This window comes from Mytilus californianus, unplaced genomic scaffold (assembly GCF_021869535.1).
Source record: "Mytilus californianus isolate M0D057914Y unplaced genomic scaffold, xbMytCali1.0.p SCAF_11, whole genome shotgun sequence".
Lineage (NCBI taxonomy): Eukaryota > Metazoa > Mollusca > Bivalvia > Mytilida > Mytilidae > Mytilus > Mytilus californianus.
In genome coordinates, this window is record NW_026262593.1 from 48,758,293 (window position 1) to 48,772,388 (window position 14,096).

The 14,096-nt window shown below is 31.5% G+C and overlaps 1 protein-coding gene and 1 long non-coding RNA gene across 3 annotated transcripts; both read right to left on the bottom strand.

Moving 5' to 3' along the window:
* Nucleotides 1-238: 238 nt before the first annotated feature.
* LOC127720242 (uncharacterized) lies at nt 239-2,359 on the bottom strand. The gene is made up of 3 exons (XR_007990674.1): nt 2,306-2,359; nt 766-902; nt 239-337 (listed from the first exon to the last, which is right to left on the bottom strand). It is a non-coding gene; the product is annotated as an uncharacterized LOC127720242 (long non-coding RNA).
* Nucleotides 2,360-6,124: 3,765 nt separating this feature from the next.
* On the bottom strand, nt 6,125-12,984 carry LOC127720241 (fibrinogen-like protein A). Of its 2 annotated transcripts, XM_052226731.1 has the most exons (6): nt 12,905-12,984; nt 11,667-11,839; nt 10,730-10,860; nt 9,479-9,575; nt 7,532-7,696; nt 6,284-6,427 (listed from the first exon to the last, which is right to left on the bottom strand). In XM_052226731.1, the coding sequence occupies exons 2-5, from the start codon at nt 11,818-11,820 to the stop codon at nt 7,605-7,607; spliced, it is 474 nt and encodes a 157-aa protein (XP_052082691.1). In that variant the 5' UTR covers nt 11,821-11,839; nt 12,905-12,984; the 3' UTR covers nt 6,284-6,427; nt 7,532-7,604. The 2 variants fall into 2 exon arrangements, with proteins under 2 accessions (XP_052082690.1, XP_052082691.1); XM_052226730.1 differs by lacking the exon at nt 7,532-7,696 and having other exon boundaries at nt 6,125-6,427.
* Between the last annotated feature and the right edge of the window lie 1,112 nt (nt 12,985-14,096).

Here is a 14,096-nt window from a genome sequence, read left to right on the forward strand (position 1 = left end):
TTTGTCGGATTGATGTCTCATTGGCATAACCCTATTTTTTGTATTGCCTTGAACACGTTATAATTTGTCATGGTTTTTTTCTGATTTTAAATATCTTAGTGCATTTTTTTAGAAGTATTTCTTGATCTCATGTTCATGATGTTTGATCACATGTAGCATCCGACATTTTTTTTCTGAACAGTTTTTTGACTGTTTTCTTTGCTGCTTTAGTCAACGCTATACAAGATAGAATTACAAATATAAATGCAAAACATTTATTCAATATTTTCATATCACTGTTCTTTTTCAAAGTTTCTTTTGTTCCATTCTTTTTATTTCTTTTGACATCTGCTGGCTTCTGTAAAATAAAGTGTAAACAAATTAGTCCTTCTGTTGTGATTAAACGAGTGGAGATTCAGCTAATTTCATCGAATTACACAATAAACTATTGTTCTTCAATTTAATCCAATGTTTTCACAAAAATATATTGAAAAGTGTCATCTAATCAGTGTTAATGGATTCAGAGGCAACAATTGTAGCTACTTTATACATCTGTAGAGTTTGGGGTGTATTATTATTACACAAGTGTAACGGTAGATTTCACCAGTTTATAAAATAAGACATGTATACTGTACACTACAATTTTCTCAACTGAGAGTAGCCAGCCAAGTAAGGCATGTAACATTTTCTTGGTCTTACAAAAAAAAAAACAAGTTTCGTAATGGTTATTGTATATTTTAGCGCACATACATGTAATATAGTTTGAGGATTTGAAAGAATAAATACCTTCATAAAATTTGCTCCTCCAGGATGGTTTGAATCATTTCTAAGCTTATATTCTTCTATATAATCCCCATTTCCATTCTCAATTTTAATCTGCATTTCTGAAAATCTATCCTAAATTTTGGTACGTCTAATTGATCCTACAAAAGTTAAAAATAAACAAAATAAATAAAATACAGGTAAGAAAAATTCACATTGTATTAGTCAGCTTCAAAGGCCACAACATTCAAAAATAAACAGCTGCGCCATGAGCGCATGATACGCCCGTCGCGTTTTTCAAGAAAAAAGTTCAATCACTTCTCAATGTCATATCAAAAATTCATGAAAATTGAAAGTGAGATTACGTCAATAGATATAAACAATTCACCAAAGTTTAATGAGAACTGCTGAAAGCATTTTTGAGTTATTGTCCGAAAACTGGAAAATTCCCCCTTTTTTAATGAATAACACCCCAGAATTCGGAAATGTAAAATCTAAAATTTAAAAAAGAAGGAAAGGGAGCTCACATCAATAGATATAAACAATCCACCAAAGTTTTAATTTTTAATAAGTTTAAGCGTTTATGAGTTAATGTCCGACATGTTGACGACGGACAACCTTATACCATAATACATCCCGTAAACGGGCGTATAATGAAACACAATTCAAACAATGAAACTAATGGCATAATTTATAAAACAAATATGTCAGAAATGAACCGACAACTACTGAATCAAACTCCTGTCTTGGGACCGGCACATAAATAATTATCTGGCCTTGGGCTGGGCTGTAGGGCTAAACACAAATGTACAAATTACATAAACAATATATTAGAACACAGGGGCGCGTATCATAGATGTTTTGGGGCGGAAATATATGCCAGTCGACTGGTATGCATTATACATTCATTGTGTTAATGACTTGTATGCGTTATGCATTGTGTTAATAGCTATTAACACAATGTATAATGCATACCAGTCGACTGGCATATATTTCCGCCCCAAAACATCTATGATACGCGCCTAAGCTATTAACACAATGCATAACGCATACAAGTCATTAACACAATGTATAATGCATACCAGTCGACTGGCATATATTTCCGCCCCAAAACATCTATGATACGCGCCATTAACACAATGTATAACGCATACAAGTCGACTGGCATATATTTCCGTCCCAAAACATCTATGATACGCGCCCCTGTAATTATAGAGGCTAAGGAAGTATTGTTTAAATAGCTCTCAGTCTGTTCAAGCCAACAAAGGGCTGACTTGTAACACAGAACTTTTCAGACATGCTCACTGGTTACAAGTGATTACATTTATGAATTTTAAAATCATATAAATAACCCTTAAGTTTAACATCTTTTGTATAATTCGTAATGTTCACTGGACATAAGCATCATAACATCTAGGCAGACTAAATCATCACCCCCCTTTTTGCATTGTGCTTGCTTATAGTTGCAGTCGTATTAATTCTTGGAATATATTAATCAAATTAACCAAGATATTTCCAGAAGCATAACAATGTTTTATAAATGTAAACTAGTGTCATATCTTACCAGTTTTAACGCATGATAAGGTTATTCTTTATTTTGTACGTTTCCTTTGTCTTTGTTTTTAGAAAATGTTTAAAAAACATCGGAGCAATATTGTTAAGAATGTTTTACCCATATGCTTTTAAAATGTTTTTCAGAGGTAGAACCTACATATCTTCTGAACATTTATAAAACATTCAAACAAAATATCTTAAAAAATGATGTTGAAAACATTTTCATGAATATTCTTACATTATTGTAAAAACATTTTCAAAAAATGTTTTAAATAAATGTTTTTAAAATACAAGAAAAAATATCTATATAACATCACAAAAATATTTTTTCGACAACGTTTTGAGAAGACATTTATACAACCTTATAAAAATGTTTTGAAAATGTTTTGTGCTACTTGGGATCATATATATCATATTAGGTTAGTCACTAACACACCCACCATGTAACTAATAATATACTAACCTAATATGATATATATGATTACCATTAAGGATACGTTATTCAAAGGTTCAATAGTTCTGAGATTTGTTGAACAACTTGGTTAATAATTCAGCACATAAATACTGATTGGATTTTTTTTACAATATGAGTGCCGTTTTACTACTTATCAGATGAACCTAGTTACTTACAACAATTAAATGATGCTACAATAGAAACAAGTACACTGATGCTGTGAATGTATTTACCTAAATGAGACAAAAATCTGCTAGGAAAATACTTTTTATTAAGAAAAGAGTTTTAAATTGCAGTTATCGATTGATTGTTGTATGTCTAATGTCCAGTGGCAAATATTTCATTTGTATTATAGACGAAAACAATTAAGAAACGTTATGGCAAAGTTAGGATCCGCAAAGTTGGTGGAAAGGGATGATGGGCGGGATATTTTTACAGCTGCTAGAAAATGAGCTAGGTCACATTTGATAGGTGAGAAAATTTTGTCTTGCAAGAGGCACCCTAAGACCCTCAAAGAGCTGTTGCAAGATTCTTTAAAAAAACAGAGCATGAGAAGTTCCCTGCACGAAGCAACGGGTCGTATGTCCATATTCTGACAGGACGTGCCTGAGTAGTTAAACATCTCTTACGGTCAAATGGCGAAATCCGGGCTTTATTCAATACAAATATATCAAAAACAAGACCATCATTTCTTTTTCTTAAATTCAAATACATGAAAAACGAATTAGCAAGTATAATATGAAAATTACATCCACTTTTCTCATTATCTAGCTCATTTTAAATTTGTCAAACCGATTGTTTATTATCTAGATTTTGGATAATCAATCTGTGCTTACATGTAGAATCTTTAAAAAAATTTCATCAGCTGTTCGATCATCGGTGAAATGTTATTAACTACGTTACTCGAAACAATGATACTTATTTATAATGACAGGCATAGTCAAAGAAATTGCTGTCGGTAGATATTCTGACTCTACGACCCCTGTTCGCACGAGGGAATGTTATAACTATCGGATTTATGGTCAATGATTGTCAAGCCAATACGCGATTAAGTACAAAACATAGAAAACTTTCATTATTTATTATTCGAAACAATTTTTGTCAAATATGAATCATACAACAAATCAATTATTTTAGATTAAAATGAGTTACACTAATAACCATCCAGCTTCGTAACGATATAAACGAAGCGAACTTCGTAATGATATAAACGAAGTCATATCTTTCACTTTGTCGAATTTTGGGATTTTAAAAATTATTGTTCTCAACTGATACTGAAATACAAGCTGTTGTATCAAAACGATTAAAAAAAATATATGTTTGCTTGACGAGCAGTTGCAAAAATTCAAGAGATAGATTGAGAATGACATTTCATGTATCTTCTTTATCTGTTACTATTAGATGGTAGAAGTTTTAAATAAGTATTCAGTGTCAACACATCTGGAATTTGATTTCAAGAATTAAAACAATAAGTTTTCTTTAGATACATTGACTCGACTTATAAGTCTTAATTACGAAGTATGTCCTTTTAGAATATGATTACCCCACGTGTCGATTAGAAATTACACTGGGCTGTCTTGGTCCGAGCTATATATGCGAACAAATAAATGTTTTTGATCGACGATTTTTTTTGTAATTCTACTTTATGACATTATCATTTATTTTCCTGAGGAATTTTTCTTACTTGATCTAGACTCGCATTAGAATGGTTTGATATATCCTAATAATATACCATTTGTAGGAAAAGCGAAGTTTTTAGCTGATCTTTTATTTAATCTTTAAAGAAAGTACATTTACAAATATTTAGCATTTTTCTTCAAATATTTGTTACTGTTGTCTCAGACATTCATACCACATCTCCTTAATTTAAATTTCGTGTAAAAAGTAAAATAACAAAAATACCGAACTTAAAGGAAAATTCAAAACAGAAAGTCCCTTATCAAATGGCAAAATCAAAAGCTCAAACACATCAAACGAATGTAAAACAACTGTCATATTCCTGACTTGGTACAGTCTTTTCCTTATGTAGAAAACGGTGGATTAAACCTGGTTTTATAGCTAACTAAACCTCTCATTCATTTTGTACGACAGTCGTATAGAATTCCATTTTATTGTCAACAGTATGGAAGAACAAACAAAACTATTCTTATTGAACACGAGTTGCACATTTATCTAGTGCACAAACTTAGCGACCAGTGTTTATAGCACTCCTTACACACAAACTGTATTCCAAGAGAGTTATGATGAAGAACGACCGAAATCGACATAATAAGTTTTACGGTCACCATCACAAGTTTGTTGACCGATACGATGTGTCGGTGTCTCAAATCACAATCGACATGTTTTTGCGGTTTTAGATCTTCAGATACTAGAATAGTTGTCTGATCTGTTATTTTACTGATTTTGTCCTATTCCCGAATGTAACATTTTGACTGAGTGCAGATGATTACCCTGTCGCGACAACCGGAATTTTTAATCGATTTACGAGATTTGAACATCTGTAACATACTATAACCTTAATTTTTTCAATTTTCTAAAAAAAATCCCTTACTCTATAAATTAATAATAACATAAATTTGCATGCAAACTTTCAATTGTCTTTGTCATAGATTTAATTTCGTCTTTTTAATAGTGTTGAGACCGGAACAAGTATGATCACACGTACATATAACACACTGACTTTCGTTACATTCAGATACCAGTGGGATATTGTTGATGAAACCTAAATCTAAGCTTTAAGCTTTTAACTGTCGTTACATCGTTACATTTTATGATAATGGCTATAAATATAAAAATTTACAGGGAAAAAAAATATTATATATTTTGGTTCAATGGTAATACCTTCAATGACAGAGGGGTGTGGATTAAATGCATCTGATATTACCCTATTTGTATTTCATAAATTATACTGACTTCATTTTAGCAGCATCTATTCCCCTGGCATCAGTGTCACAAAACACGCACATACGCGCGTGCGATTTATAAAAAATGCTTTAATATTTTATCATTGAACAAGGTTCACAGACATAGTCTACAAATATATCATCATAAAAAGTCACTACAGCGAAGTATTCATTATTAATTATCAATTATAACTTGCTATTTTTAGGGATAAAACAAGTGGCATTTTTCTATTGTGGTAATACACATGTAACTGTTTTGAAATTACAAGAAATGGTTACAGCAAAAACAAACATTCATTATTAAAACGGACAGATATAGATTTTCTGTTTCTGTTGTTGTTGTTGATATTTATAGTTTATCAGATGGATAAACAAAACAAAATATGCCCAAATCTGACATATGATAACCAAATCCAAATTTCTTTTTTCGAAAAATTGTATTGAATATTTTAAGAGAAAAGACTAAAGACTTTATAACTTAATTAAAATCAAATCAATATAAATATAAATATACGTTTTCATCTGTTCTTGGTTAAGTTTAATGTAAGCTTCATTCTCCTTCTAATCATCATCACGGAGGTTTTGATTGTTCCAGGCTTTTTCCCGAAGGTAAACCAAGATATACCGTACTAATCCTTCCCTTGATACTTGCTATTCAGGCTAGAATATGTACAATTGTCTACCCACCAAGCTCCCTGTAGACGTGCAGCACACTGATGTAGATCCTTATCCTTGGTAACAAATGGCATGCCATTCAGAATTTTCATACTGTTACCTGGAGAGAAATTTAGTTTTTTATTAACGGTCAAATATTACCAGTTGTTGCAATATGCTAATGCATGATATGACGGTGTCCATTTCACAAACATATGTGTGTTATTCAATAAAACACTCGATGAGAATGAACCATTTTTTAAAAAATTATACTCTCAGTACTTTAGTAGCGCATATTGTACAGGTTCACTACGGTAAAATGGAGAATTTTCGCTACTTCCGCAATTAAGATAAATAGCAAAAAAAATCTTTTCACGTAAATATTATGATTTGGAAAATCGGAATGCGAAACAACAATATCGCATAAAAAAAAAAAAAAAACAAAAAAAAAAAAAAACATCTAACAGGCATATAAAATACCGCGATAATAAACAACTTAACAGTATAAACATGAAACATGGTGTCATATAGCATATATTTCACTGTAAATTTGCTTGGTTTAAAATACTGTTACTGGATATGACTTTTGAATCTAAAGATTAAATGAAGCCTTTTTGCTGCAGAGGAAAGCTGGTATAAATAAAAAAATTGTTCGACTGCAATTTTTAATATAGAACATAGTAATTATTGAGTATTTTTATATATAGGTAATTGAACTGCGACATCATTATCTAATGAAATATTTACTAATTTTCCTCAGAAAGTTTTCATGTAGTTTTCATGTAAATTATCAAAAAACAATATTATATTTGAATCTCCATATAATGTACAAGCTTTATGTGTTCCAGTTACGGTTCTTTTACCACTGATGTTACATTAGATAAAATGATGGTGGTCACTTTGAAATCTTAGCTTGTGCAAATAAAATATTCGTTAATCAAAAGTTTTCAAAAAGAAAATGAAAACTAGAAAAGGAAAAAAAAAACATTGTTTGAAAAAAGAAAAACTTCTATATAAATTTATAGTCGAAAATAAACTGACAACGCCATGGCTAAAAAAGAAAAAGTCCATCAGACAAACAACAGTACACATATCACAACATGAAAACTAAAGACTGAGCAACATGAACCCTACCGAAAACTGGGGTGATCTCAGGTGCTCCAGAAGGGTAAGCAGATCCTGCTCCACATTTTAAAATGATAAAATAATATATGTATATCAATACCTGCAGTTCCACTGTATCCACTGATTGTCAGCTTAAACTTATTTGACGCGCCATCAAAGGAAAATGTTTTGTATTAAGCATAAGCTTTGTTTCCAGAGAAATCACTTAAATCAACCCTCAAAGTAAAGTTTCCACTTGCAGTAAGTATGTGTAGCTTCTTGTTTCCTAAATAACAAACAAGTAGAACAAAAACAGTATATGTTTGTATTGCAAAGAATACACCTTCGAAAAAGATACCATGATCCCATCACATCTCATAGGAGATATGTGGTAAAAGCTAATGAACATCTCATTTTCAACGAGTCGTAAAATCGTAATTTTCATATCATAGTAAAAGTTCGCTTTACATTGAACATGTGTACTTTTTTGGAGTTGATTTGATAAAACTTTCAGTGTAAACTACTTTAACGAAAAACTTTAACATGATCATTCAGTAAGTTCACACTTATCACATTTTTTTATGTCCAGTAAACTGTGAAATCGGAATCAAAACCGTACTTTATTATATAACTTTTAAAGTGCATAACATAATAAGCATGTGTACTGTGTTTCAAATTGATTTCACTACCCCAAACCCCAAAACTTCAACCTGATACAAGATTGACTAACGGACGAACAGACAGACCACCAGAAAACTTTATGCCCCTCTTTTTATCGTAGAAGGGACAGAAAAAAAAGATAAGATATCAAACGGGCAATCAATTATCTTCAATCCAATAAAAACACAGCTAAGTTATCTAACATATATCTCCATGAACCCCGTTGGGGTCTAAATGTTTGTATTGTTTTTTGCACGGTTCATTGTGATTGTCGGACAAAATTATGAGAGTAAATGTTAGATTTCTTTGCTAGATTTCTTTTATTGATATTACTCCACGGCTTTGTTTTTCAATTCACAGTTGTGGCGTGATCGTCAGTTTGCAAAGGATTCCTCTCAAACCGGTGTTAGGGGCCGTCTTAAACTTGCAGTGAGGTGACAGTTTTATATTTTTTTGCTCCGAGTCAAAGGCCTCACTATGACTTGAAGATGCAGAACAGCAATAAAAGCGCTGTTCTTTGCTTTTTATGGGTGTTTTATTTTTGCTGTGCATATACTGATTTTGTCATGGATGGATACCTCATTTCCTTCCTTTTCTATTTTATAATAACATCATGACCGTGATACAGAAGACTGAAGATTGAGCCACACGAACACCGTCAAAACGAAGTATCACCAGTACGTTATCGTTCATAGTGTATTGAATTTCCTGCATTCAAAGTGTTTATTTATATTTTTCCAAAATTCAAACATTTATTTAGAGGTCAATAAATTAATGTATGCACTTAACTTCTGACACGGACACTAATTTAGAATTAATTGAAGATCTGTCATTTTATGTGCGTATCGCTCTGTTTTAAAGAATTTTTCTCGATATATAATGCCAATATTTAAAAATTCTAGAACATTCCAAAACAGATAACCAAATCGTGATGACGAAGGGAAGATTTACTTTGTATTTGTCTCACTCAGAAAGTTCTAATCCTAAATTGTGTTTACTTCGCACAATGTTTTTCTTTCCTGTACTAATATAACTAGCAGGCAAGTCAGTTTAAAGGATGATATTTCTTTTTCGATCACTTGTCAATGTATATGAACATTGCTTTGATATGGAGGAGCATTAAGCAGCAGTAAATTGTAAGGCAAATACATTATACCCCTTTGGACAGAATGCGTCTTCCTGTCACAATTAAATAATCGTCACATTTTAAATGAAGCCCATAAAGCCAATAATTCTATGGTCGTAAACTCCTACTGACTGAAAATTGAGGAAATTGAATTTGTAAAAATAATATAAAAGAGGTTAACCTTAGAATAGAAATGTGTTCAATGACTCATTTAAATAAGTGATCAATGTTTTGATGGCGAGTTGTTGTTGGACTATAAGATAAATTTTACACGATGCGTACCTAACCAAAATTCTTCTTTATTGTTTCCAAATCCGTCTTCATAATCTTTCCAACCACGGTAAAAGTCAACTTTACCGTCCTGTCTTCGCTGGAACACCTACATATGGTATACGATTAAGAAAAATGAATATTATTCCATTAACACAAACACATAATCATTATTAAATATTTCATAAAAATACCATAACATTCGATGATCACCAAGAACATATTTTGGGGGTTAAATCTCCTTATATGGCAAACACCTAAATTAAATTCCATTTATAAGAGGCATCCTTTTATCATCTAAATACGCCTATCGAAAGGTTAGGAAATAGTCAAATCTTTGAAATTTGCAAGGGGTGCAATTTTGACGAAATTTTCCTTTCTATATTCTCTCCTATTACATATCTATATTCAAGTTTGACAAAAGCAATTGTAAATTTTCTCAAAACAACTAATTGCTAGATACTTGTACAATTTCATAAAACGACTTGTTTAATTGCAAAACGCAAAACATTAAGTTTTCAATCATATAAATTAGAAAAAACCTGACCTTACAAATCAGTTACATTTGACATAAACAAATCATGTATTATGAAAGATAATACTATAAAATATTGATCATATATGCTTCAAACGTTAATAGTATATCTTTGTACAACTTATACACATTTTACTATATGATCGAATAAGAGAAATATTTTATTTTAGTCCGCTGTAGCACGACGTCCGGGTCATCACTTTTAAAATTGCTAAGTCGTGTAAAAATTGTTCCAACACTAAATTATGCACATACATCAAGTTACAAACCATTAGTCGTTGAGTTAATATTCATATGATATTGCTTTAAATTATCTTCATACAAATACAATGTGAGTACTTTGTTGGAAAATATATAATGTATTTGTACATCCTTTAGAAACAGGAACAAAAGGTGGACCTGTCGATCGTTTCTTCTTTTATTGTAGTGGATAAAGATAGATTTGATCTTTTTTGACAATATCAATGCATTTTGTTTCTTCCTTGCAGTGTAACAATAACGATTTAAAGTGTAATCATCTAATTTTTAATACAGCTGTTTGTAAAGGAGGATCCAATAAAGAACTTTGATGTTAACAGTAATTTTAACATTACCCTTCAGTTAAAGTAGGGGCAGTATACCACATTTCAGGATAGACGAGTATGCTTAACGAATTTAACATAATTTTATAATTACAACCGTATTCTTATATTGAAATAGCTAATTCTGGGATAATGTTTTCAACTTACCGTCCATCGACCATCATCTATATCCATGTCACAGTAAACATCAAAAGAGGAACCATTATCTGGAGATATTTTATATACGCCACTTTTATGCTGACTTTTGTTAAGGTCTGAACAATCTCTCGGTTTAAAATCTAAAATCAGAAATAAAATTTTAACACTTAGAGATAAATAAAAATTAACATAACGATATCCTTTAATAAGTAATATATACAACTAAATTGAGAAAAATTGAGCTAAATATGTTTTTATTTAATGAATACGTTTCTTGTTAAAAGACTCATGCTTGCTAATATACTATAGTTTACACGGGGGGAGTGGGGGGGGGGGGGGGGGGGAGGGGGGACAACGATAACATTGCTTGCTAATATACTATAGTTTACACGGGGGGGGGGGGGGGGTATTATTGTTAAAAACAAACTATTTACAACAAACCTGTACAAATGTACAAAAGACTTTTGTATTTATAGTTAAATATTTTGTCAGAATAGTTGGTTAAACTCGTAGAAAAAATATTTCTCATGCAACTTTATTGTTTATTTCTATATCTTGTCCGAAGATAGATTAGTCGTAGTGCCATTACATAAAATGTGATGATGGACGCAACTGTCTTCAGAAAGGTAAAATGTGATGATGGACGCAACTGTCTTCAGAAAGGTAAAAAGGAATACAAAGTGACGTTTCAATCAAGCTATTGAAGCTATTCTATGTTCAATTTCAGTATTGCGGTTGTGGTTGTTGCATAAGTTCAGTGAAATGTGATGATCTTCATGATTTAGATATTTTATCTCATTCTGTTAAAACCTCGCTAAATCTTTTTTTAATGAGAGAATCCACATATACTTATTATAGCATGTACCAATTCGTATGACAACCGAATCATTTATGTCTAATGCGACATTAATCGCAGAAGTTACAAAGAATTTTTATTTAAACCTACCGTTATTTTTAATGTATGTATATTCTTTAAGTTTTGTTGTATTGAAGTCTGCTACTACTGCAACCTTCATATTCACTGTTAAAGAAACAGACTTTCCGCATGACTCAGTTAAACAACTACTAAGTATAATAGCTACTAGTAGACGTTTAAACATTTTGCATATGTAGGTATCCCTAAAAAAAATGAAAATATAGTTGTTTTTTGGAAGGTGTGTCAACAGTAAAACAGTGTTTTATTGCGCCACAAATATGCAATTTAATGTATAAAAAAGAGATGTGATATCCATGGCAATGGCAATGAAAAATGTGAAACAATTCAAACGAGAAAAATAACGGCCTAATTTATAACATTATTTGTGACAGACCTGAACCAACTACATCCACTAAACTCCTGACTTGGGACAGGCACATAAAATGTGGTAAACATGTCCGGTTCTATACAAAGACTAAAAGCTTATGTGGCATCTACAAATGTGTCCCTGACCGTTCATTGTGAGGCTTGTCTTATATTCATCAAGATTTCTTTCGTGCAGTATTCATACAGCATCAATATTATTTTTTATTAAAACACACGTTTTGTGTCATTTTTTGGGGCACTATTCTTGCTGTTTAACTAGCAAACAATGAGGATTATTGGCGAAGTAGTCACTGCCTCGATTATCAACATTATTTAAGCGAAATATTTTACTTGTAAATGTCCACTTCATAATATCTAAGGGTGCATATCCCACAGGTAAGGGCTACTTCAGATGGTTTTGGAGATTCTTAAAAGGACCATTTTCATTTTATACCCCCCACCCAAAAATTTTTTTATTATTTTTCGCTCTTATCTTTTCTGTCGCCAGTGTATCTGATGAGGTTATTTCTGAAACACCCGGTTTGAGCAGAGGATTTAGATTCATTCAAATGTGTGCGGCATCGCCATCAGCACAAAATCAGTAATAAAAATATTATATTATAATTTTGCATCAGAGAGTTCCCTAGCTTACATTTTGTAAATAAGTCAAGTTAGATTAATTTGTTTGTTTGGCCAAATGCCATAACATCAAATACTGTGGTTATTAGACTAGTCAATTCTCGGTAGCTTATGTTTAAAGTGAAATTCTTGCTTTGTTTCACATTTATTTTTACTTCGTCATACATGCAGCCTTTAGCTTGTAAACCTCAACAAATATATATACATGTATACATCAGAAACAACATAATACTTTGTTGTTTCAATTAACAAAACAATCTTACCTTTCGACGATTCTTTCAAATTTGCAGTATGCGTAGAAAGTTGGTCGACTTTATCATATTTATTTCTGCAACATTCCGTGACTATAAGCTATAAAGAGTAATTAAACGTTTGCCTTGAAATATATACCATGCAAACAAAATTTGATACTATTTCATTTTTAGGCACATCGTTATCAAAACTTTCTTTTTTAGAATCGATCATTTGTTTTTAAATATATAAACGATTTGTATCAATTTGTATCAATACACAGAAAGCAGTTTGGGTTTTTATCCAAGGCACTGCTCGAAATGAGTATTAGCTAACATAAATTAAGTCAATGAAATCGGCGATAAGGATTAGATAAGAACGGACCATAAAACTCGCATATATTATTTGGCACAAAATAGTTTGTATTCACACGTAGAGAGGATGGAGACGTAGAGAATATATAACACAGAAACTGCCAGGAAAATTGAACGTTACACACTGATAGTTGCTCAAAACCCTATGTACAAATAAATTCATCAATTTCTGGGGAAATTACCAAACATTTTAAAAAAATCAAATATACAGACTAACGAAGTACAAAACTGATTGACAAATGATCAATTTTAGACAGTTACGGTCATGCATAGATATGGATTGAGTGATTTTTCGACGATATTCCTCGTATATAGAGTGAAAAAATATAAACAGTTGTTTAATTAAATGCTACACCTCGAGATAATTATAACTTGATTTTCGATTGTGTCATTCCTCACTATTTTTCAATAACCTCAAAAATTTAATTATAACTTCAATAATAAAAATTCATCTTCATAATATAAAACAAATAACACTTAACGTTGGTGTTTCCGAAGCACTTAATTGTCGGAGTTATCTTCATCAGGAAATCTAAAACCCAACCACTGAAAGGTTCAGAATGTACATTAGGAGCTTTATGACCACAATGAACCTGAAAAAAAATCTACCTAAAGTAAACTTTGGCTGAGGGAATTGGAATTTTAATATCTTAATAATTTCTAAATCTATCAATGTATATTTTATAAAGGTATGTAACAAATGAGACACGAACTACCTAGCTGTTTTACCCTCGGTGATGAGGCGTGCACCAGTAGCGGTATCAACCCTGTGCTAGACGATGAAACATTTCTGATGTCCGATGCACTTTTCTGGATTGACCTTCAGCGAAACACTCAAAATTAAACATTT

Bases quoted from the DNA above. Each gene is read 5' to 3' on its own strand.
- LOC127720241 (XM_052226730.1), bottom strand. From the start codon at position 11,820: ATGTTTAAACGTCTACTAGTAGCTATTATACTTAGTAGTTGTTTAACT. The intron at 10,861-11,666 runs GTAGGTTTAAAT...TTCTGATTTTAG, and splicing joins TACATACATTAAAAATAACG to ATTTTAAACCGAGAGATTGT. The intron at 6,428-9,478 runs GTACGCATCGTG...ATTTCTCTCCAG, and splicing joins TAAAGAAGAATTTTGGTTAG to GTAACAGTATGAAAATTCTG.